A 25,725-nucleotide genomic window follows, 5' to 3' on the forward strand; every position below is an offset into this window, starting at 1 on the left:
GCATGCATGAAGGGATCACACTCTGGAAAAGCCGAACTTCCAGGTTCTAGCATGCCTTACAATCAGATGGCCGGCGTGCATACGCATGTTGGTTTTCGGCACTGCCTTGCACAAGAAGGGATCATGCTCTAGAAAAGCCAAATTTCTGCGTTCTGGCATGTATGTACACCCAACAATCAGCTGGCTGATGTGCATGCACATACCAGTTTTCAGCACTGCCACACGAACGAAGAACAGTTGATTGTCACATGTGCATGCACGCCAGAAACCCGGAAGACAAATAGACAAGGCTGCAAGTGCTGGGCGACATGGGTTCCCAGGCCACTTTAGGCATGCATGCCACAGGTTCACCATCACAATATTTAAAGACGCAAGCTATGGGGCGGGGGGTGGGGGAGACAACAGATTTTTTTTATTATGCAAAGTGTTACAGATTTTATGATTAAGGGTAATTAATGTGATTTATGGCTGCCATACTGATCTTGCTTTTCTTGCTTCTTCTCTCTGTATTTAATATATTTAATATTTTTATATTTATGATCTTAGCTGTAACTAATAGTGTTGTTTTTTAGAATGAGATGGGTGGCATGTTAATTTAATAAATAAATAAGATGTCTAACCCTTCAGATAGCTACACCCTCCACCAGAATACTTTATGCCTACCTCCTCCCAAATCTCACCAGTGAATATTTTGTTTTTTGCGTGTCTTAGTTCTTTTTGAGTAGTAACGTTCCTTGTTTCCTCCCTCTGGAAAATATTTCTTTAGTTATACTGTACATCTGGGAGCATTTTCTATAAGTGGGTTTTTATAAAAATTTATCCTTGGGCACCCGGCTGTATGTTGGGTTTTTCTGTATTTAATGCTTTTAAGATGTCCAATGTCACTACTGTGAGTTATAATATGGAATCAAACCAATAAATGTTGCCCCAGACAATACATATTTCCACAAAAAGTTTTGAAAAAGCTGGTTTTAAACCTTGGCTTTTATTTCAAAATCATGCCTTAATCATAATCTTCGCATTAAATGAAATGCTTAAAGCAACAAACTCTTTCTGGGTTAGGTCAGAACAGTGTCTCACCTTCACCACAGAAAGAATACAGTGTTTTAGCCTTGTGCCGTTATGAAAAAGTAGCCAAATAAATAATTCAAAGTGTGCTGTCCTTGGAAATTCAATATGTAAAGTTAATTCCATATGTTAATTGTCTGGATAACATTGCCCACAAGTTCGGTTCTTCGTGTGTAAATGCTTGCCTTCTTGTATAAATAAGATTCATAGTCCTACTAATAGACAGCAGTTTAAAATTGTATATATTGTTATATGCAAATGTGTATTTAAGCAATTTCAGTACATTTTAATTTTATTATTATGTAAAAATGCTATCTGTTTATAATCAACCTACTTGTTGGCTCAGTAGCAAAAACAAGTCCTAAATCAGACCATAAATCTACCTCAGTGCTGTTGAACTCGTGGCCCATGGGATGCGTTACGCGCTGGCCACTCCTGGTTTAGCGAAGGGGGGGAAAGGCACAATATGTCATGTGATGTCACCATGATGATGCAAGTTTGACACCTCTGATCTACCTAAACAGATTCCTGGTGACCACATCTCTATGCAGTCTTTATGGTGCTGATATGGAAATGGTTTTTCATTGCATTCTTCCAGGATTTTTATTCATATCTGTGAATCTCTGCTGTTTGCTTATAATATTCATGCTTCAACATTCACTTTATTTTATTGCTGAGAGTCACAGAAAGCTTTGTTGCCAGAGAAAACATAAAGCACAAAACCTACCAATTTGTGTTGATTCCCACAAATCAAATATCTGTTATTATGTAAATACAAAATTAAATGAAGCAAATACATTGCCAGCAGCATATTTTATTAATGTATTTCCCAACTGGAAATTTATAAAAACAATTCTGATCATTTTCACTGTAATATCAAACCATATGCAACCAATAATTCATGTTTAAAATGCTCTCCAGGCAAATTACCCTAGAGTTTATTAGGATTATACTATCAAATAGTCCGTTGATGGTTTCCCTGATGGTAATTTAATAATAAGAAAATATAACATTAAATTTCTGTCACTTAAAGTTGTCACTTAAATGGTTAAAATGCAATCCATCTTTCTAGAAATGTAAAAGTCTCAACAGAGTATTTGAATGTTTTAATTCAGTTTGCACTCACTGAAAACTGGCAGCTGTCATAGTACTTTATTTAATCAAATCTTATACTGCAGCTTGCAATTTTGGAGTATTTACACAATATCCTGTAAATACCGTGAGCTTAATTCTAATGCTTAGTTGAAATTAAACTATAAATGCTACTTAAGCAGTCTAGCTTTTCCAAGATATCTGTATTTTCTATTTCTATTTTTTCAAGTACCGTATTTTTTGGAGTATAAGAGGTACCTTTTTTCCTCAAAAAAGGGGCTGAAAATCTGGGTGCGTCTTATACATTGAATATAGCATTTTTGCCTCCTGAACCCCACCCCCTTCACCAAAATGGACATGCATACCCTTATGGAGGCTTTCAGAGAGCTCCTGGAGGCTGGGGAGGGCAGAAATGAGCAAAAAATGGGCCATTTTGCCCCCCCAACCCCCAGTAGCATTCTATAAGCTTCCATAAGGCTATGTGTGCAATATTTTTGACAAAAAACGGGCCCGTTTTTGTGAAAAAATGGCCATTTTTTGCTCGTTTTTGGGGGGCCCACTCCCAGGAGCACTCTGCAAGCCTCCCAAAGGCTATTCATGCCTTTAAAAAAAACCAGCACATTTTCGCAAAAAACAGGCTGCTTTTGGGAGGTTTCCAGAGTGCAAAAACCGTGTTTTCCTTTTGGAAAGCTCTTTATCTGGTTAACAAGAATTACATTGATCAAGTGCTGCGCCAGCAGAAACAAATTCTGAAGGTGCTGCAGATTGTCAGCAATTTCCTTCTCCAGCACAGGAATACACCTGGAAACATCTATCTACCTACCTACCTACCTACTCTCTCTCTCTCCCTACTGTATTTCTCTCTCTCTCTCTATCCTTCTACCTACCTAGCTATCTACCTACTCTATCTCTCCCTACCTATCTACTGTATTTCTCTATCTCTCTATTTCTCTCTCCATCCCTCTACCTACCTACACACACACTCTCTCTCTCCCTACCTACCTACTGTATTTCTCTCTCTTTCTCTCTTTCTCTATCCCTTTATCTACCTACCTACCTACCTACCTACCTACCTACTCACTCTCTCCCTACCTACCTACCTACTGTATTTCTCTCTCTCTCTTTCTCTCCCTCTCTCCCTCTATCTACCTACCTACTTTAAAAAAAATTCCTCTTCAAAACCTTGGTGCGTCTTATACTCTGAAAAATACGGTAACCTAAGAATTATGTACACACTGAATTAATCTCATAATTCAACTATGACTAATTGCAAAACTGATATGCCATTTATTTCAGTAAAAGTAGTCCACAATGATATATATGTTAGTATAATTTTATATAAATTTTATAATAACTCAATATTCAGTAATACATATATGAGAAAAAAAGTAAACCTCCCAAAGCCAAATCAAACAAGAAGTATATGAAATTACTCAAGCTAGAATAATAAGAGAAGTTGCTATGTTAATGGTTTATTTAAAAAAACACGAGCTAAGTCAAAATGTTTATCTTGCTGAATTTTATCTTCCTCCTTACTAGAGCCAATGTGCTTAGTTAGCCAACCAAAGGAAATGTTAAGGAGAATAGAAACTGCTCCATCCCCTTTGACTTCCTACAATGCCTACAACTCAGAAAAGGCCATTGAACAAGCAGGAGTAGAAAGAGGAACAGCAACAGGTACAGAGAACCAGACCAGGGATGCAATTCAGCAGGTTCTGACAGGTTCTGGAGAACCGGTAGCAGAAATTTTGAGTAGTTTGGAAAACCAGCAAATACCACTGGTTTCTGTTCATCTTTCCATTCCTTCTGGCTGGCCCCAGAGTGGTGTGGGAATGGAGATTTTGTAGTATCCTTTCCCTGGAGTGGGGTGGGAATGGAGATTTTGTAGTATCCTTTCCCTGCCACGCCCATCAAGCCACACCCACAGAACCGGTACTAAAAAATGTGAATTTCTCCATTAGACCAGACTGCTATGCACTGGGTAAATCAGAAGATTCAGGCAGTTCAAATCAGTATAAAAATGTATTGCAAGTTTAAGAGCTCTACAAGAATCTTATCAACTAATGGGCAAAGGAAATGAGTGGGAGATAAGAGAGGCATTCAAGGTGGCCTGGACTTAGGTCTCTTGTTGGCACAAAGGGACTAATCACTGATGATGTGTTTAATCCTCCCAGTCATCTCCTGAATGATGCTCTCAAGTTTCATCATCGCCCAGGAGGCACTAACAATCTGAGTTGTGCATACAACCAATTCAGTTTAAAGTACAGGTAGTCCTTGACTTACAACCCCAACAGAGCCCAGAATTTATGTTGCTGAATGAGCAGTTTGTTAAATGATTTTGCCCCATTTTACAACTTTACTTGCCACGTTTGTTAAGTGAATCACTGCAGTTGTTAAATTAGTAACACGGTTGTGAAGTGAATCTGGCTTCCCCACTTGACTTTGCTTGTCAGAAGATTGCAAAAGATGATCATATGACTTTGAGACACTGCAACCGTCATAAATAGGAACCGTTTGTCAAGCATCCTAATGTAAATCATGTGACTGTGGGGATGCTGCAAAGGTCTTAATTGTGAAAAATGGTTGTCATTTTTTTCAGTGGCATTGTAACTTTGAACTGTCACTAAAGGAATTGTTGTAAGTTGAGGAGTACCTGTAATCTACTGTTATTTTACTATTATTCTACTGTTATTTTACAATAGATTAACATTAAATAACTTGATGATATTTAACTGATCCACATATTGTTCTTTATGGCCACTGTAAGAACTAATAACCAATTCAGCATTATTTGCATTGATGAAAATCAACAGGCATTGAAAAATATAATTGTTAGGACCAGAATAGTTGTGCTAAGTCAGCGGCCGCCAACCTTTTGAGCACCAAGGACTGGTTCTGTGGAGAGAGGGTTTTTTTGCACACGGGAGGGGCATGGTTTTGCATGGTGCCTGTGTCCTGCAGATTGAGCTTTGCTTTGCCAGTTTCTGGCATGCCGTGGACCGGAGGTTGAGGATCCCTAGATCACAGAATGCCTTATCCGCATCAACATTCTCTCCCTCCCTCCCTCTCTCCTGCAAATTCCTTAATTAAAATACCTCTGAAGTCATGAGGTATTTATTACATCACCTGGAGTAACAATAAAAGACATGAGGAAAAAAATTAACAGGTGCACCCACATCAAGAAGGTGTTTTTGTCCTGACATGTAACAAACCCACAGGTAAATGTTCTCTATCTCTAATTAACATTCACAAATGAGTAACCTCAAAATAGGTGCGTTTCAGAGGGATCCAAGTATTAAAGTTGCACATTACAGGATCTCTTGATTTTGTGAATTATAATCTGTTTAAGGAACTGAGGGGTGGGGGGCATTTTTCAAAAGTGTGTCAACAGCAAGATTTTATGTTGTCCCATTTTCAAACGCCAAGAAATTTCATGTTGACACTTCCTCAGGTGCAATTCTTATATAGCTCTTCCAGACAGAAATTTAAACTGAGAGTGTATGAAAAAAATATAAATGCTGAATTCAACAACATCTGCTGTTACACTTTTCATGAAGAATAACAAGTATTATATAAACACCTTTATAAAATCAACATGGAATGGGGCTTGTTCAGACACAGCAGTATTAAGACTCTTCATGTCACTAGTTAAGAATATCCAGGGTCAAGGTGTCACTTTACCCTGTCAAACCTGTTATTTGAAAGAGAAGGAAATCAGGTAGTTGATCTTAATAAAAGGCTGGCAAGAAACCATAGAACTATGGGAATTAGCTCATTCCATCTCAAAAACAAACTTAAAGGAAGCCCTCACAAGCTTTTTCTTAATCAGCAATATCTAATAGGAATATATAGGATAGTAATATTAAACCACAACATTATTACTAAATTGATTCCAGACTTTCTCTACATACAAAAGTGTTATTAAAGTGTCACTAAATTGTGTTATTATAGAATCAGCACAGTCTGATGAACAGAGCACAGGAAAAAGGTTCTTGTGCTGTTATGCATGAAGTACACAGCCAGCCCAATCAACTATAAAAATATCAAAAATATCAAAAGCTATTTCTAGGGCCAAAGACTTCTGAATTTCCTTCCATGAAGGGCAAGAGATGTGCATGACAGAGCAGTTGAGGAAGCGATTCTCTGCTCAAACAGAAGCAAGATGACACCCACCCACACACATATATATCCTTCAGAACAGGATTTAGGATTTAAAACAAGGATTTAGATTGTTTATTCAGTGGAGATACACACTGAATATACACATATGTTTTCATACTTTTAACTTTTGCCTTGGTTTTGAAAGATACAATGCAGGTAAAAAGTAGTTACAGTTGTTACCATGTCTTTTCAAAAATTATTATAACGATGAAATAGGAAGAGAACTATGTTCTACTCAATTATATTTTATAAACATATAAACCAGATACCGTAGATCCTTTATCAATGGTGAGTGTTTTCTGTCACTCTGTATTATGTACTGCAGTGGAGCTGAGGTGGCGCAGTGGTTAGAATGCAGTACTGCAGGCTACTTTAGCTGACTGCTAGTTTGGCAGTTCGGCGGTTCAAATCTCACTGGCTCAGGGTTGACTCAGCCTTCCATCCTTCCGAGGTGGGTAAAATGAGGACCCGGATTGTTGTTGGGGGCAATATGCTGACTCTGTAAACCGCTTAGAGAGGGCTGAAAGCCCTATGAAGCAGTATATAAGTCGAACTGCTATTGCTATTGCTATTGCTATTCCAAAACTTGGCAACTTTAAGACTTGCCAGCAGAGCTGGCTGGAGAATTCTGGGAGTTGAAGTCCACAAGTCTTAAAGTTGCTAAGTTTGGGAACCACTGATGTACTGTATAACTTCAGGTCATTTGCTCTGCTCTTTTGAACTGGCGCCTTTGAACTTAACATGCATGGTAGTAAGAAAGAATGTAATATAGAATACGTGTATTCATTCATTAAATCATGAAAAGGTATTGATCAAGTTTATTGGGTGACCACGAACCACTTTCCCTTTGCCCAAATTACATCATGTGGCTGTTCCTATAGGGAAAAACAGGAAAAAGGAGAGGAATGTATGCTGCCCTGCTATCTTTGTACAAAAGTGAAATATAAATGTAAATAAATCATCATGTTGTACTATTGTTTCTTTCACATTTTACTGTCCTTACAATCTACACTGATTAGCTTGACATACTAAATACAGGACAAAAAAGAAGCATGTTAAGATCTCTGATCAGTGAAAAATAAATACTAGAACCCCTGACACATGCCTGCTGATTGTCAACACCTCAGTTTTTCAGTCTTCACATATCTTCGGTAGAAAACAGACTACCTCTTTTGCAATTATAAATTGCAAGTAATTTTTATTAGGAATAAGGTGAACACTGATTATCAATGACAGTGATTCATATATAATTGTGAACACGGTCTCAAGGAAAAGAACCAAGGACAAATAGAAGAGGTAGTGCTTAACTTATGACTGCAACCAGGACCAGATTTCTTGTCATTATGGTGATATGTCAATGCACCACATGACTAGACTCTCTGAATACACAGTAACTCCATGTTTGCTTTTTGTCACTGTGTTCCAGTGATGTTTTTTCAGAATGGCAATGGTGATGGTGGATGATGGTTGGCTGGGGAATTCTGGGAGTTGAAGTACACAAGTCTTAAAGTTGCCAAGGTTGAACACCCCTGCTCTAAACTGATAAATCCCTATTAAAAGAGAACTTCAATGCCTCAAAAACAGCATACATTCATACATTATTCAAAACAAAACAAAAAAAACCAATCTGTTTTTTAAAAAAATCCCATTTAAGAGCTCCACAATCAGAGAACTGCCCAACTCAAAATATCCAGTCACCTCGAATAGAAAGTCTTTTGTCTTTGTATCCTATCAGCTTTGCCTTCTGCTTCTAAAAGCCATGAGAATACGCATGAACCTTTTAGATAAAGCCCCAGCAGCAAATCATGATGCTTTTAGGTTAAAGCCCTGAAATCCACACTGTGTTTTTTTAGTTATTTAAAAGAAATAAATTATCTGCTATTAAACTCAATGTATATGTTAAAACTGTAATCCATCCTGTAATTCTTAAACAATCTATCGTAATCTTGAAATAGAAGTGGTGGACCTGTATTTCCCTTGTGCCAGGAGCTACATAACTCTCATATTTATACCATTTCTCGTGTATCATTCATTTTCCATCACTCCCTGCTTATACTTTGGTAGGGTTAATTTATCTGTGATGAAAAAAATCACGGTAATGATATGATAGTATCAAAGAGATTTGGTATCTCTTTGCTCTTGTCTAATGGTTGCCTAGCCAGACATGAAGTCTCAAAATTTGGAGCCACATTATTAAGCATATATATCTTTGGGGGACCAATAAAATACTATTGGATTACAATTTACTATATTCAAATACTACAAATCTATGCATGCTCTATTTCCATCTCCAAAATCTTCTTCAGGAATACAACCTTCAGGAAATGCGATAAATTACACTTTATATTATGAGAAAAATATTAAATGCATTGAATTACTTTTTTCAATTTATCACTGTCCAGAAGGATTGGATTACATAGCTCTAATCAATTGTAATTGTCATAGATGATTAGAAAAAGAGAAAATATGAAGGATTTTTTTTGAATGAAGTAAAAAAAACCCGTTTCTTAATTGAATGAATAGGGCTACTCAAGGGTGTGAAGCAGTGTGAGTAGAAATAAAAATAGAAGTGATTAAACAATTTTGGACATCACCAATTCATGCTAATCCTGACATGAAACTGAAGAATGGGACTGTTGGAAATAACATTTCAAGATTAGCATGATCTAGGGATGTCAAATAATAGAACAAATAATAGAGTATTATAAATACTAGGTCCCAACATTCACATAGGAAATAGTACATGCTGTGAGAATGCTGCAAATGATAAGGCTGCAAGTATAGATGGTGTAACCATATTTAATCTGTTTATGAGGACTGTGATCTATGAAATCAAATTTGGGTCTATCACTGGGACCAGATATTTACGCTTCTGAGCTTTCCGACTTAGGCTGGTGCTCTTCAGGAAAATTCTCTACAGGAATATGTTCTTTGGGCTGTTCTGTGCGTCACGTTTATGTAGTGCCTTCATTACTGTGATCTCTGTTCGCGCATGCACAGAAGCGTTGTGCGGGAGCACGCACATGAACACAAGCGAACCGGTAGTAAACCAGTTAGCAACCCACCACTGAATCAGACCTTTAAAAACCTCTTAAAAACAGGAAAAGATGGTGCTGAAAGCTGTTCAGGTGCAAATAATGAAGCTGTTTGTGCTTGCCCCACCATCTGCTATTCTCTGGGTGTCGAACTGAGACTCCTTAGTGATGGACTTTTATGCACTAAGGTCCCCCCTTCTTGCCCTTGACCTCTGGCTGGTGATAAGAATAGAAATAACAGGGACTTGCTGTCATTTGCATCAAATAGACTTGCCAGGCCAAACCTAACATCTAATTATGGCCCAACCGCCAGTGTAGTGTAATAACACAGAGAGGAGTACTTTCGCTTAACCCAAAACAATGTTAATCTTAACTGTTAGAATGATTGTTATGAGGTGCTTAAAATGTTAACATTTCATGAACTTGGAATGTGCAAAATATGCTCTCTTCCCCTAAGTGAACAGATTCCTAGAAAGTGGCTCACCTGGTTTCACTTTCTAATCATGGCTATTTGTAGTTCCCAGAGGAACAGACCCTTTGATATTTTACCACAATGCAGCTGTTCCAAATAAACTAAGAATTAACCCCAAAGTGACCTTTCCCTCTTCTAATCAAATGAGTGTCAAAGTAACCACAATACTGTAGGCCTCTTGTTAAATGCAGATTATAAACTGCATCTCATCTCAAGCGCAATCTTCCACGTAATCCTGTACAGTATTTGTTTTATGTAAACTGTAGATGTGTCTAAATGGTTTATTTTTATCTTGCTCTTGTAGTTCAATGCAATTAACTTGTGTTAACTCATGTTTATCAAATTTGACAGACAGGAATAACACCACAGAAAGGGAGTTTTAGTTGGCAGAATACATTCCTTATTAAACTGGATTAAAGGACAATTGACTTTAACCTATCTCAATCATGTCTTGAGTTCAATAAACTGTAGTCATCATACAAAATTGCAGGGCAACCTATCTAACATTCAAGATGGCCTTTGCTTCAAAATACGGTTCTTAATCTGTTTTTCAATTATTGCAAATCAGGCAACAGATGGGGTAAATAGTGCCAGCCAGAGGTGGCCCAGTCATTTTATTGGTTGAGACAAAAAAAACCCAACTACACACCATATATTTAGCACAGTTAAGAATTGATGGTTAACTTAGGGGATACTGTCTACAGCAGTCCTTGACTTCTTAGTTTAGTTTAGTTTAGTTTAGTTTAATGAAATTTGTATGCCGCCCACTCCCACTGGGACTCTGGGTGGCTCACAGGCAAGATAAAAGCATTTTTTTAAAAAAAAATTAAAATAAGAAATACAATATTAAAATTAACACAACATCCATTCTGTCCAAGAGGGGTTGGATATTAATCAACAGCCCCAGGCCTGCCAGAACAGCCAGGTCTTGGTGGCTTTACGGAAGGCCGGGAGAGTGGTGAGGGTCCGGATCTCTACGGGTAGTTCGTTCCACAGGGCCGGCGCAGCTACAGAGAAGGCCCCTGCCCTGAGGGGCCGCCAGCCGGCATTGTCCGGTCGACGGTACCCAAAGGAGGACCAACCTGTGCGATCTTATTGGTTGTTGGGAGGTAAATGGCAGGAGGCGGTCTCTCAGGTAGCCAGGTCCTAAACCATGTAGGGCTTTAAAAGTAATGACTAGCACCTTGAAGTGCGTCCGGAGACCAATGAGGAGCCAGTGCAGCTCATGGAGGATAGGTGTAACATGGGTGTATCTAGGTACACCCAATATCGCTTGCGCAACTGCATTCTGAACCAACTGTAGTCTTCGAAAACTCTTCAGGGGCAGCCCCATGTAGAGCGCATTACAGTAATCCAGTCTTGAGGTGACGAGGGCGTGAGTGACCATTCAAAGTGCTTCCCGGTCCAGGTAGGGCCGCAACTGGTGCACCAGGCGAACCTGGGCAAAAGCCCCCCTGGTCACAGCTGACAAATGATGTTCTAACGTCAGCTGCAGGTCCAGGAGGACACCCAAATTGCGGGCCCTCTCTGAGGGGTGTATAATTTCATCCCCCAGGCTAAGAGGTGGAATGTCTGGACTATCCTTGGGAGGCAGCATCAATAGCCACTCGGTCTTGTCTGGATTGAGTGCAAGCTTGCTCGCTCCCATCCAGACCCTGACAGCCTCCAGGCACTGGCACATCACTTCCACTGCTTCGCTGAGTTGGCACGGGGCGGACAGATACAACTGAGTATCGTCCGCATATTGATGATATTTGATCCCGTGCCGGCATATGATCTCACCCAGCGGCTTCATGTAAATATTAAATAGGAGGGGGGACAGGACCAAACCCTGTGGCACCCCATATTTGAGGGGCCTAGGGGTCGACCTCTGTCCTCCAACCAACACCGACTGCGACCTGTCCGAGAGGTAGGAGGAGAACCACCTTAAGACGGTGCCTCTCACTCCCACCTCCCGTAACGGTCACAGAAGGATACCATGGTCGATGGTATTGAAGGCCGCTGAGAGGTCAAGAAGCACAAGGATAGAGGAATGTCCTCTATCTCTGGCCCGCCAGAGATCATCGATCAGCGCGACCACAACTGATCCCATAACGTCTTGCTAAGATATTGATTGTGAGTTTTGCCCCATTTTGGAACCTTTCTTGCCACAATTGTTAAGTGAACCACTGCAGTTGTTAAGTTAGTAACACAGTTGTTAAGTGACTCTCTCTTCCTCACAGACTTTGCTTGTCAGAAGGGTGCAAAAGGTGATCACATGACCCCAGACATGGCAACGGTCATAAATACATGGCAGTTGCCAAGCATCTGAACTTTGATCACGGGGAGTTGTGTGTATGTGAGTATGAAAAGGTGTTATAAATCTTTTTTCACTGCTGTTGTAACTTCAGGCGATCACTAAACAAATGGTTTTAAATTGAGAAGTACCTGTATAACCATGTTCTCTATAAATCCCTGCCATGTTATTAATATATTATTCTAGTAATAGCATATAAAAACCAGAGGCAGAATTTCCTCATTAGCGATGAATATGGCTTCAAATTTCTATGCATTGTAGGTCTATAAATTAAGGCTTCCAAATTCTTGACAACCACTAAATGTTAGCAAAGGGGGTTCTCTGAATTTTTAGCTACCATTTAGGGGATACCTGTATTAAGTCAGCACAGATCTGGTAACCTTAAGGTGTACTATTTCTGATCCAACCTTTTGCTATTAAGGAGCTACTTGATTTTGTAGCCATGCTGGGTTTTTTTTAATGCATATATACTGAAAAACATTAAATATGGGTATTCTGTCCCATTGGACTTGTTAACAAATTAGGAAAGCTAAAACTGTTCTCTTATGAAAGGTTAAAACTGTTCTCTTATGAAGGGTTAAAATATAAAGAGGCTGTTATAAATTACTACTTTTTAATTTCATCTACTACAGAATTCCTCAAATTAGAAAGGACTCATTTTCTTTGCCCAGCAAAGAAGAGCAATAAATCAGACAAAGGAAAAACACCACCACTCAAATACATTGAGGGTGAAAACTTCCCTTGAGGAAGTAACACAGCCTATTTCTATTGTTGCTTAGGAACCTCCAAAACTATTTCTATTGTTCAATTTAAATCAAGCACATTTTCACATAGTAACCTGTTCACCTCCAGCAAGTAAAAAAAAAATATAACACATATTTTTCTTTTAAAAACAAGACAAAAGATCCCAGAAAAATTAAAGAAAGTTAAGAAAGCAGCAAATGGCACAACTATTTTACACGTAGAGCAAAAAATTATTTAATTTTCCAAGAAACAAAACTGCATGCAGAATTTGAAGAATGTTCCATATTTTCACTTCACTTAAAAAAAAGGGAGGGTTTAAAATATTTGCTTCGGATAATGCCTGATTTGCACTCTGAGGAAACAAAAAGCCATTTCGGAGAGAAAGGCACCAGCTTGACAAAGCTGTAATATAATTAAACATTTGGAGCAGATAGGGGAATGTAAAGAAAGAAAAACATGCCCAATCTTGCTATTAGATCTCCAGCTCTTACACTTTCTATTCAGTTTACAACAACTAGATTTATGAGACTGTAAAAATTAGAGCAGCAGCCTGGAACTGGGAAGATGCTGGAACTCAGCTGACCTTGAGATAAAAGTCAACATTTCTGAAATAGTGCGGGGGAATCTCCATGATACATTATTTTGATAGCAATCACAAGTGCAAAATAATCATCTTGACTGCAGGATTGCTTTTCCTTAACAAATTTGGTCCACATTACCAGTTCCCATTGTTCAATTTTGCTTTTCTGCATAACTCAGGGAATACAAAGCATTCATGATCCAGAGATAAATTAAATCACTCCATTCTTATTTCTGTTTTCTTAATTACTCTATAGAAGAAACTAGAAAACACATGTAAACTTTTCAGAAGGGCAGAATTCTGTGGCCAGAATTAATTTACACCTATTTTAGAATCTAGTCAACTAGGAGTCTCCAAAACGCGTATCAACTGACCAACATCTGCTGCATTATGGAAACACTTATAATAAATGCAAACTACAGATGAAGAATAGGCTGGTTCCCAGATACTGTACAATAGGAGTTCTCCATATGATTAAAATTCATCTACTATTGCCATGGATACTTAGAAATTTACTCTTCAACCTGTCACCTACCATATATATTGCTATTATTTATTACCAGCTCTGATCAACTGCTTTAAAATTTTGTTTTAAAAGCATTCCTATAATTATATTTTCAAGCACCATATTTAACTTATATTCTTTTAATTATGATTTTTTTTTACTAATGAAGAAATCAGTAGAAATTTTACAAGGCAAGAAAATATGAATTTTAATACAAATGAGTTTAGCATATATTGCCTTCCTTGAATACCATTTTACTACCGTATATAAATTGACTCTGAGGAAGGCACAGAGTCTTAACTTCCAAGTTAGCTGTCTACAGAACTATATCCCCAAATATAAAATGAAAAAAGCAGAGATACCTTTGAATCATGTTTAACTCTGGATGAATGTCTGAATACATCCATGGAGATTTCTAGACAATATGAAAATGGCTTGCTATTGCCTTCTTTGGATTTTTTTTTCAATTTCTACTCCTATCTTAGTTGTTCCCATCCAAACACAAGCCAGTCAGACCTTACTTAGTATCCAAAATTAGAGAATGACAGATTTAAGAATTAATCATATGCATATTAATTACCAGTAAGTAGCATAAAACTAATGTGGAATGTTTTTGGATAGTAGAATCCATTTTAATTTTTTTATTAATTCATCTTGAATTAAAATCAGAAAAATAAAATCATCTGGATTTGAGCAATATTATGCTTCAAATTGTGATTCCAATCTTCTCTTATATACAATGACAGCTTCAGGGCCATCATCCATCTCTATCAATGTACCAAAAAGTTGTAATGGAACATGTGGATGACTGTGAGGGCAGTGGTAGGATTCAATTTTTTTTACTACCATTCTGTGGGCATGGCTTTGTGATTGTGGCAGGGGAAGGATACTCTAAAATCTCCATTCCCTCCCTACTCCAGGGGAAGGTTACTGCAAAATCCCCATTCCCTCACGATCAGCTGGGACTCGAGAGGCAGAGAATAGATGGGGGTGGGGACAGTCAGAGGTGGTATTTACCGGTTCCCCAGACTATTCAAAAGCTAACGGTTCTCCAGAACTGGTCAGAACCTGCTGAATACCACCTCTAGATGAGGGGAAGAGATGCTTCCTAGGAAACAATTAAGGGAGCGTGGGAGGGGTCCCCATTAGCTTAATGATCATAGAAAGAAACTTAGACCTGCTCTAATGGTTTAAGTAATTAAAAGAGATGATGGGGTGTTTGTGCCTTCAGTCTTGCAAGATTCTGTTAAGGTAGCTTTGCAATAAAGTAGAATTAACTCATCTAGTCATGTTTCCTGTCTGGTTTATCTGCAAGGGCTGACAAGATTACAGGAAGTCTTTTTAAAGGATATAATTTTGAATAGAGTTAATATTCTTAAAAGTTAAAACCTCCTTTTAGTACTCATATCCTGATCATTCTGGTAACTAGAGACTTATCAAGACTTTATACAGGAATATATTTTATAAATTGAAACAAATAAAAATCACAAATTAGCTGATTATAGTTTACTAGATTATATTTCAGATAATACAGAAATCAGGATTTCCCCACCAATTTAAGTCTGAGTGTTAGTGCCGATGAAATAATGGTAGACTGTGTTATAGCAATTAATCAACTGGTCAATCTGAAACTAAATATACACTGCTGGATAATTTGAGTGGTATGAGCTTAAGACTGATCAACCATAAAATAATGTTCTAGATGTGCTCATCCAGGTGAATAGTAAATGTTAGATAAGGACCAGTGATTTTTCTTGCTAATAATAACATATCATTATGATACTGTATTTAACTTTAAACTGCCAATGCCACCTCCATACAGAGGAATTTAGTTATGTAGGTTCTATTTTAGACTTGACCTGGGAGTTTAAAAAAATATTAATGGTTACCAATTTTATATAACTTCACATGCTTTTACCAAAAAAGACTGACATTACTCATACCATAAAAGTTTGAACTAGTTGAGCTACACACACCTTATACAATCTAAAAACATACAGGAAACCTTCAATTCACATTTTAATTTGCTACTGATGTGTGCATTCCGTGTAAACATTTCAGCCTAAATCAAGTTACATAATGACGTAATTAAGAAATCAAAAGAAATAATTACTCTCTGGCTCAACAATGGATGCTCTGATAGACGATTCTTGGACTTTAGTAAGCCAAAGTATCAATTTTCTAGATAGACTTTACATGAAAAATATAATTTGAAAAGATTTTACTGCAGCAAATTCATGTCCCAAAGTTGCTTTTCAAAATGCAACTGAACTTTCTTGGGTTTTTTTTCCCTTCCTTGAAAAGGTTTAGCTTTTTATCCAGGAAGCTTCTTTAGTTCTTTTTTTTCAAGGAAAACAACAAGAAGAAAAATGTCCAGTAATACAGATTACGGTGAATATGCTGCTTGTCTATGGAGATTCTCAATCATCCAGGGCAGGAGATTCACTATAATCTGTATTATTGTCTAAAACTAGCCAATGGACATTATCTACCTGAAATCACTCCCATGATAGAAACAAATGTCTGCACTTTTATAGGGCTCAGCATTTTTCTTAACATTAATTGAAAATTTCAGTTTCATATTCACATTCATAAACACAACTTCCTCTGGTCTGCTCTTTTAACAAAATGTTTTATAGTATTTTTCTGGCAGATGGTATTGCAGATAAATGCATGTATACACATATACCTGATAATAGGTTTTGATGTTCCTGACCAAAATAGTGAGGTTTTGTATCCGTAGGTTTACATCATTGTTGACATGCTCGTTGAAGCGTTGGTTTGTTGGCCGTGGATCTCTATAAGAAAAAAATTAGTATTTAGAACAATTACAACAATTTGAAAATTAAACCATTTAAAATATTATTAAAAACATTTCCCGACTTAAACTTCCTCATAATAACCTGATGCTCAAAACTCTAGGAAGCTTAACAGAATGGAGTGATAGAATTCTTGTTAAGAAAATAAGGCTCATGGATCTTAGCCGCTTCCTCCAACTAGTACACATACGCAACTGGAGAATTTGGACATCCAACCTTAAACATGCTACACTACAACTCCTGTGCTCTCCAAGAGTTCTCAGAGTTGTAGTCTGATATTTCTGAAAGGTTGTAGCAGGCACTGAATGATGATAGTTCAGAAATGTTAGTGTAATGCAAAGGTAAAGGTTCCCCTCGCACATATGTGCTAGTCGTTCCCGACCCTAGGGGGCGGTGCTCATCTTCGTTTCAAAGCCGAAGAGCCAGCGCTGTCTAAAAACATCTCCATGGTCATGTGGCTGGCATGATTAAACACTGAAGGCTCAGGGAACACTGTTACCTTTCCATCAAAGTGGTCCCTATTTTTCTACTTTTTTACTTGCTTTCAAACTGCTGGGTTGGCAGAAGCTGGAACAAGTAAGTGCTAGGGCTTATTCCATTACGCGGCACTATGGATTTGAATTGCCGACCTTTCTGATCAACAAGCTCAGCATCTTAGCCACTGAGCTACCATGTCCCCTTAGTGTAATGTAGTCTAGTCTTTTTCTCTGTGTGGTAGTTTCAATGTGTACATAGTATCTGTACAACTTCCTAAACTAACTCACAGTCCTGACCTTCCCTGGTGATCTTCCATTCAAATACTAAAACAGGCCCAATTTTTCATGGTTTCTAAACTCACAAGGATGACACAATCTTCTTCCCCACGTACTTCTTTCACTACATATATTGAGTTTTCATGATGGGGTATCATTTTAAAACACAATATTCCATCTACGCACTATAAATCATAAAAGTTGTATAATTAATTATATACCTTGTATGTATATTGCCTTATATATTATTCACATCAGGCTGCAACTTTAATCTAGACATGTTATTTCTTAACTTTTGGAGGGTTTGAGATGTATGGACTTCAAGGTCACAACACAGCTGGATTTTGTCAGGGTTGGATAACATTGTCTAGATCGAAATTAATGGTAGTGAATAGTATCAAAATAGTTTGCAGACAAAAGAATGTGATTTTTAAAAATAAACTAGTAATCACTTAGCAAGCAATAGTGGTGCTTATTGCCCAATTTTAGAAATGACTGAAGAGCTAGTTTACATCAGTCTGAACATAACTTCTTAGATCAATGTCTCTCAACCTTGGCTACTTTAAGATGGGTGGACTTCAATTCCCAGAATTCTAGGAGTTAAAGTCCACCCATCTTAATATGGCCAAGGTTGCAAAACACTGTCCCAGATCATCCCACTATATTAGCATGTAGATCAGGCAGTGACATCTTCATTATATATAGCTAATTATATTTACAATGCACAAAACCTAATCACAATAGTAGTTAAGTAATAACGCTTAAGAGCAATTTGTATAATAATGGCAGGCATTCATTTTGAATAGGACTTGTTTTAAGTTAAGCCACCTTTTCTAACATATTTGGAAGTTTCATTTAATAGTTAGAATGCTAGACTTTGATTGTGAAGACCCCAGTTCAAATCCTCAAACAGCTACAAAATTCATTGAATTACTTTGTGTCAATAATCTCTTTCATCCCAACCTGTTCCATTATTGTAATACAAGAGAAGATGGAGGTATAAATGCAACCCCCCCACCCAACAACCCTTAATCACAGACTTTCTTGTTATAAGCCACTCACTAAATCTACTGACTAAAGTATATCAAACTCAAGTTAGCATTTAATTGCTAATATATTAAAAATATATTATTTTATATTATGCTAGTAATATACAAATTATTCACAAATCCTACAAAAGTTCCTTGGACAAATATGAGCAAACTAAGCGTACATAATCCAGAGACAATTTCTGTGATGATGGAGAAAGAAATGCTGTTGCAACTACAGAGGCTACATCAATGGTGAAGCTGGAGACTCGCCCAGAAGCTGGCAGCAGTAGGACTTTTTCCTGCCCTGCCTCAGGCCACTGTCTTGACAGGAGGCATTAAGTATGCAGACAAGTGAGGAAGGCAGCCATTCACTAACAAAAGAAAAGCTGTAATTAAGAGACGTTTAATGCAATTCATCTGCATGACAGAAATCAAATGCAAAATAATAATTTAAAGAATTGTAGGAAGTGATGGCAAAAGCAGGTGTCTCAGGCTTTAAAAAGATGTCTGGAAAAGATTACTACTTAAAACTCTGGAATCTAGATTGTTAAAGCAGCTTCACTGCAAAAGATACAATTTGGCCACGAAGCAGCAAATTTAACTGTCAACCCAAAATCTAGAACTCTTTTTTTCTCTCAGAGACATCAGTTTTATTAAATTCTAGCCAAAAGGATTGCCATATCTAACAGTGAAATGGAAGAACAGAATTGTTATGGGCAATGTAAGATATGGAACAAGGAGTAGTTTATATAAATGTCATTTCTCTTATCATCCACCAAGCCAAAACAAGCAACCTTTGAAAAAAGGGAGAAAGACTTCCTTCATACTGTTATACTGCTAGGAAAGCATTAGATATAGAAGGAAAAGTAGCATTTTGGGCAACCTGGCAGCTAAGGCTATATTATCTCTTTTCTATTGACAAGGCAATGGAAAAAGTGGCTTGATTTCATCTCAAATGCTGGAGTTTGCTTCTCTTTTCTGAAAAACCAGGGTCTGCCACTCATTAATATCAGCATTCTCAAACATTTGACTCATGGAGTATTTTGCACCACTTGGCATGATCTCAGCTCGAGCTGGGGCCTGCTTACACCACCACTCCTACTCCTACTCCTCCTCCCTCTAGCTTTAGGGTGAGAAGTATGGCTCCATACACAGGTGGAATAGGCTAAAGCTGTTGGAAGGAGCTGCACCGTGCAACCAGAGAAAGGTTAAAACTTTTATTAACACTTTTGCTTTGATGGTCCCTTCTCTCCATAAAACTAATAATATATTAAAATGTGTATTTCATATGATTTTATTTAAAACATTTGCATAGCCACCCAACTTAAATCAAACTCTGGGTGGCTTACAATCAAGACTATAACACAAAATAAAAGCCAAAAGGCAATAGCAAAAAAAAAAAAAAAAAAAGCAAAATAAAAAGTCTGGTAATACCTCCAAGAGGCAATAAACATTCTCTCCTACTCTAACCCTATGCCTATCCTATTCCGGTTGCCAACTTTTAAGATGATTGAACTTCAATTCCCAGAATTCTCCAACCAGAATGAGTTGAAGTCCATAAAGTTTTTAAAGTAAAAGGAATATTGCCTCATCCCAAAGCCTATAAAAGATTACCATTTTAAGTGCTCTCCTGAAAATTAAAGGTTTGTGGGCCTCTTAGTCTTCCAGGACGAGGCCCTCCCCATAGAGGAGAGACTGTAATGGAAAAGGCCCACGAAATGCCAATGTTTAAGGGAAAGGACCTGCACCACGTCCACTTTATTCATTCTGGTAGGATGGGAAGATATTCTCAGGGACAGGAAGTCACACAGATATCCTGCTCCTGGGTTTTGTAGGACTTTAAAGGTGATAACCAGTGCTTTGAATTGCACCCCTGAAGGAAACTGGGAGGCAGTGAGCCTGTACAACAGGGATGTAATATGGGCAAACTTGGGGCATCCAACACTTCAATATTGTCTTCATACAGATAGATAGTAAATGATATATTTATAAGTAGCATTTAATAATAATCAATTGTTGCCAATTAATTATATTAATTATATCTGTGATGTGTCTTCAGAGTTACTACGTTGTAGTATTCATACTATGTTTACAGGTATTCAAATGATGTGCTTTTCTTGACCGTTTTTTATTAAATGTGTTTAACTGTTATTTTGTTGTCATTTACTAGTCAGAAGTGTAGTATCAAAAGGTGGGAATTACTGAATTATCTTGGTGGCATTTAGTATATGATTGAACTTTCAATTTGAATAGTATTTGTATTTTATTTGTAGGTTATGAATTTTATTTACTGGATACATTTTAAAGGAAATGAAAGACGTGAAAGTAAGTAATTTCTACTTCATTTCATGTTTATGAGGCCTGATGAGTGCACTGCATCCAGTGACAGAAGAAGCTAGCTATAATGGGGTTTCCTTGCAGGGTTATGGCTGCAGTTGCCCCTTGACCTGCCCCAACAGGGCCTAGAAGCAATGGTTGTGGCAGACGGAACTGGCAAAAAAGCAAGCACAACACAGGCATTATACAAGCGGAGGGGAAGAGGATGACCAGGGCCTGTTCTGGAAGGGAGGATGCACCCCACCTGGAGCTTGAGTGCTTGAGGCTTCACCTTTTCCAGCTACTCGTCACATAAAAGTTCACATCTGTCATGCCCTTCCCAGCACAAACTGGAGCAAAATGTTTTCTTCATATGCCCCTAAAATAAATACACACCAGAGGTAGGTTTCTAGCAGTTTGCACCGGTTTGGGCGAACCGGTAGTGCTAATTTGGCCTGGGTTGCGGAACTGGCAGCGACCCAGGCTGGCCATGCCCCCAAACCAATTATATAAGTCTCTGCTGCCGTTGCCAGCATGGTTTTTATTACTTTTTCATGGTCTTTGTGCATGCGCAGAACAATTTACAGTGAACTGCATGCGTGAAACAAACCAGTACCAACACCAGTAGGAACCAACCCGATACATACCACTTGGTTAAGTTAAGATGCCCTTCCTGATCAGATCTATTTTAAGGCTGCATGCATTCACCCATTTTGCAACCAGATAAGAGTTATTTGTGGTTCATTTCTTCCCCCTGCCTTTTCTGCTGCTGTCAAAAATGCAGCTGCTGGCAGGGCCCTTCTAGCAGATGTTTGAAGAAACCTCTATGGATTATTGCAAAGCTGTCTCAGAACAGCTGCTATATCTGTCTGTTAAGTATTAGCAGGTGCTGGGCTGCTCATACTCTCAGGGCGTTAAGTACATTTTTATAACAGTAGCAGGGGCAGGGGCAGGGAGGAAAAATAAACAGAAGTCAAGTGTTAACATTAAATCTCTTCACTGCACACCAGCCGTCCCCTTGTAAATATCACAAGCTTTCTTCCATCTGTATTCCATCTGGTGGTCCCCAATGCTGGAAACGTTGCTTTAGACCCAGTAAGGCAAACTGATACCGAATGGTCTACAGTACTCTTTTTAGGAAAAATAGCTAGGAAAGCCATAAGACACCCTTGAATTCCTATAAATCCCCCCCTTTTAAGTTAGTTTTAAGACTGAGCCACAATTCAGGCAGCAGCAGCAGCAACAACAGCAGCTGAACCCAATACTCCTTCCTCTTCTCATTTTCTACACAACCACCCTATGAGGCGAGTTGGGCTAAGAATGAACGACTGGCCCAAAGTTACCAAATGGCCTAGAACTCAACCTCCTGGGTTCTTGGCCAGCATTTGGACTACCACACAAAATAATACTACACATAAATACACACTAAAGGAATACAATGGATGGGAGAAGTATGAAGATTTCAAATTGACTACTACATGCAAGGTTCACATGGGTTGACCTAACAGCCTTTGGTCATGGGAGGGAGGGGGGGAGAACTTCTGATCTTTCCTGAAAACAGCAAATTAGTCAAATCCTACATCTTAAAATGACGCTATTTATTTGGTTAATAAGTAATGGGGCAATATTTAACATTCAGCTTTATTGCAATATGGTAGAAACAGACAGCATCTCTAATTTTTTCTGCAGTTCACAAAGGAGGGTAGAGCAAAAATGCCCTTGATAGCATGCAATACTTATGCTAGGTAAAGGTGAAGGTTCCCCTCACACATATGTCCTAGTCGTTCCTGGCTCTAGGGGTGGTGCTAATCTCTGTTTCAAAGCCAAAGAACCAGTGCTGTCCGAAGACCTCTCAGTGGTCATGTGGCCGGCATGACTAAACGGGCCCACATGACTAAATGGGCCGAAGGCGCATGAAATACTGTTACTGGCGTTCCTATAGGTGGTTTCTATTTTTCTACTTGGATTTCTACATGCTTTCGAACTGCTAGGTTGGCAGAAGCTGGGACAAGTAACAGGAGCTCATTCTATTATGCGGTGCTAGGGTTTCGAACCGCCGACCTTTTTGATCGACAAGCTCAGCATCTTAGTCACTGAGCCACCACATCCCTATACTTATGCTAGGGGTTCACAAATATAACCTATTTACGAGTGCAGCCAAGTAAACTTTGGAATACAATCAGAGTCTTTTAATAGAGATACGTGGAGGAGGGAAGAACTGGAAGTGGTTTCATATAAAGTAGGCATGTCCAACAAGCAGCCTGTGGGCTGCATGAAGCCCTAAACAGCTAGTCATGCAGTCCCATAAGATTGTAAACTTTTAACATTATACATTAACTATATATTTTATATGCAGCCCAAGACAATTCCTTTTCACTCAATACAGCCCAAGTAAGCCAAATGGTTGGGCATCCATGGTCTAAAGAAGGGGCATCAAATTCGATTTCATTGCACTGCAACTATTAAAGCACCCGAAGTTTATTTCAGGATTTTGTGCTATCTCAAAAATTCAAAGCAGTTTCAAAGAGCTACAGGCTCGTGATAAACCATAGCTAATGTTATGGTTGGTTGGGAGAACCTCCAAATCCCACCCCTAGCTGCCCCCCTCCCCTCAGGAGTCTCCACGTGGCCTGTTTTGGGTGCGAGGTAAGTGCAGGGCCATCGTGGAGACTTGGGGATGGGGAAAAATGGAACCGGAGCCTGGGGGAAGCAGTTTTCACCCTCCCAGAGTCTCAAAGAAAGCCTCCAGGGCCTGGGGAGGGCAAAAATTCCACTCCGCCAGCAACTGACAGAGAACCCATTGCTGAAATTTTTGAAGTCCACCCCCTGATTAAAGAGTCAACTTTTAAAAAGTAGATCATTTCCAGAATCTGTAGAAGGTGGAGGGAAAAGTGCTTGCTAAAATCAGTATAGCACACTTACGAATTCAGAAGCATTTCTTCCAAATCATTTTCAAAATATGCACAACCCTAATTCAAGCCGGTGAACTCTTAGTAAATAAATTTGATTCAACCTAAACCTTCAGGATTAGGAATGTCTCTTTTTCATCACATCAGGAAAAGTTGTCTGAAGAATAAGAATAAAAAAATTAAAAAAATTTTTTAACAAGCAGATAGCATCCTTCAAAGAATCATCCATACTTTCCAATGTGTGCATTTGTGGGATCTCCTGGCTATTAAACAGATTCCGATGGCTGACTGTACTGAGATGGGGAAGCAAGAATGCAACACAACAGCACAATGCAGGAATGAATGAGGAGCCAATATAAACGGTTCAGGTTCTGTTGACATAATCCTGTCATAATAAATTATTTCCGATAGCCAACTTTTATTGCTTTAAATAATATCATAGTGCAAAATATTCTTTAAAAAAAAGAAATATGTCTAATGTTTGTATTAAAACATCAACATCAACTGACATTTCAATAGTTAAGTTACCATATTTTTCAGAGTATAAGAAGTACCTTTTTTCCTCAAAAAAGAGGCTAAAAATCTGGGTGCGTCTTATACATCGAATACAGCATTTTTGCCTCCTGAACCCCACCCCCTTCACCAAAATGGACATGCATACCCTTATGGAGGCTTTCAGAGAGCTCCTGAGGGCTCGGGAGGGCAGAAATGAGCAAAAAATGGGCCATTTTGCTCCCCCCAACCCCCAGTAGCATTCTATAAGCCTCCATAAGGCTATGTATGCATTTTTTTGACAAAAAACGGGCTGTTTTTTGCTCATTTTTGGCACCCACACCTCCCAGGAGCTCTTTAACTGATTGATGAGAATTACATTGATCAAGTGCTGTGCCAGCAGAAACACCTTTCTACTGTATTTCTCTCTATCTCTATTTCTCTCTCCCTCTACCTACCTACCTACACATACTTTCTTTCCCTATTTACTGTATTTCTCTCTCACCCTTTATCTGCCCTACCTACTTAACTACTCTCTCTACCTATCTACTGTATTTCTCTTTCTCTCTATTTCTCTCTTTATCCCTCTACCTGGCTACCTACCCTCTCTCCCTACCTACCTACTTTATTTCTCTCCCTGTTTCTCTCTCTCTCTCTCTCTGCCTCCCTTTATCTACCTACCAACCTACTGTATTTCTCTCTCTTTCTCTCCCTGTCTATCCCTCTATCTACCTACCTACTTTTAAAAAATTTGCCTCTTCAAAACCTTCATGTGTCTTATACTTTGGTGCGTCTTATACTCCGAAAAATATGGTAATAAGATATCTCAGTGTTTCTCAACCATAGCAGTTTGAAGATGGGTGGACTTCAACTTCCTGACTCCCCCATCTATCTAATGTAAAATGACCTAAAAAGTTTTTTTTATATTGTCAAGATCACCAAGTGTGTTGGCAATAGGTTGAATCTCTCAGTTTCCATTCATTATTCCTATTCCTTCAGGTACTTTGGAAAATAGCTTGACCCCTTCCTCTCTGTGGCAGCCGCTCAAATATTGGAACACTGCTATCATGTCTCCCCTGGTCCTTCTCTTCACTAGATTAGCCATGCCCAGTTCCTGTAACTGTTCTTCATATGTTTTAATCTGCAGTCCCCTAATCATCCTGGTTGTTCTCCTCTGCACTTTTTCTAGAGCAGTGGCTCTCAACCCTCCTAATGCTGTGACCCTTTAATACAGTTTCTCATGTTGTGGTGACCCCCAACCATAAGATTATTTTGTTTTCTGTATTTTTTTCAAAAATGTGTTTTCCAATGGTCTTAGGCGACCCCTGTGAAAGGGTTGTTTGACTCCCACAGGGGTCCCGACCCACAGGTTGAGAACCACTGTTCTAGAGTCTCAACATCTTGTTTATAGTGTGGTGACCAAACAATAACACTGGGGGAGAGGAATTGCAAA

General features: G+C 38.6%; 1 protein-coding gene across 5 annotated transcripts in view; it reads right to left on the reverse strand.

Moving 5' to 3' along the window:
* CCDC88C (coiled-coil domain containing 88C) overlaps positions 1–25,725 on the reverse strand; it is a 98,413-nt gene that overhangs the window by 59,018 nt on the left and 13,670 nt on the right. For all 5 annotated transcript variants that reach the window (XM_032233089.1, XM_032233081.1, XM_032233072.1 and 2 more), the window contains exon 3: positions 16,643–16,751. In XM_032233089.1, coding sequence (XP_032088980.1) covers positions 16,643–16,751 — 109 coding nt within the window. The remainder of the gene's footprint in view (positions 1–16,642; positions 16,752–25,725) is intronic.

Source organism: Thamnophis elegans, chromosome 1 (assembly GCF_009769535.1).
Source record: "Thamnophis elegans isolate rThaEle1 chromosome 1, rThaEle1.pri, whole genome shotgun sequence".
Lineage (NCBI taxonomy): Eukaryota > Metazoa > Chordata > Lepidosauria > Squamata > Colubridae > Thamnophis > Thamnophis elegans.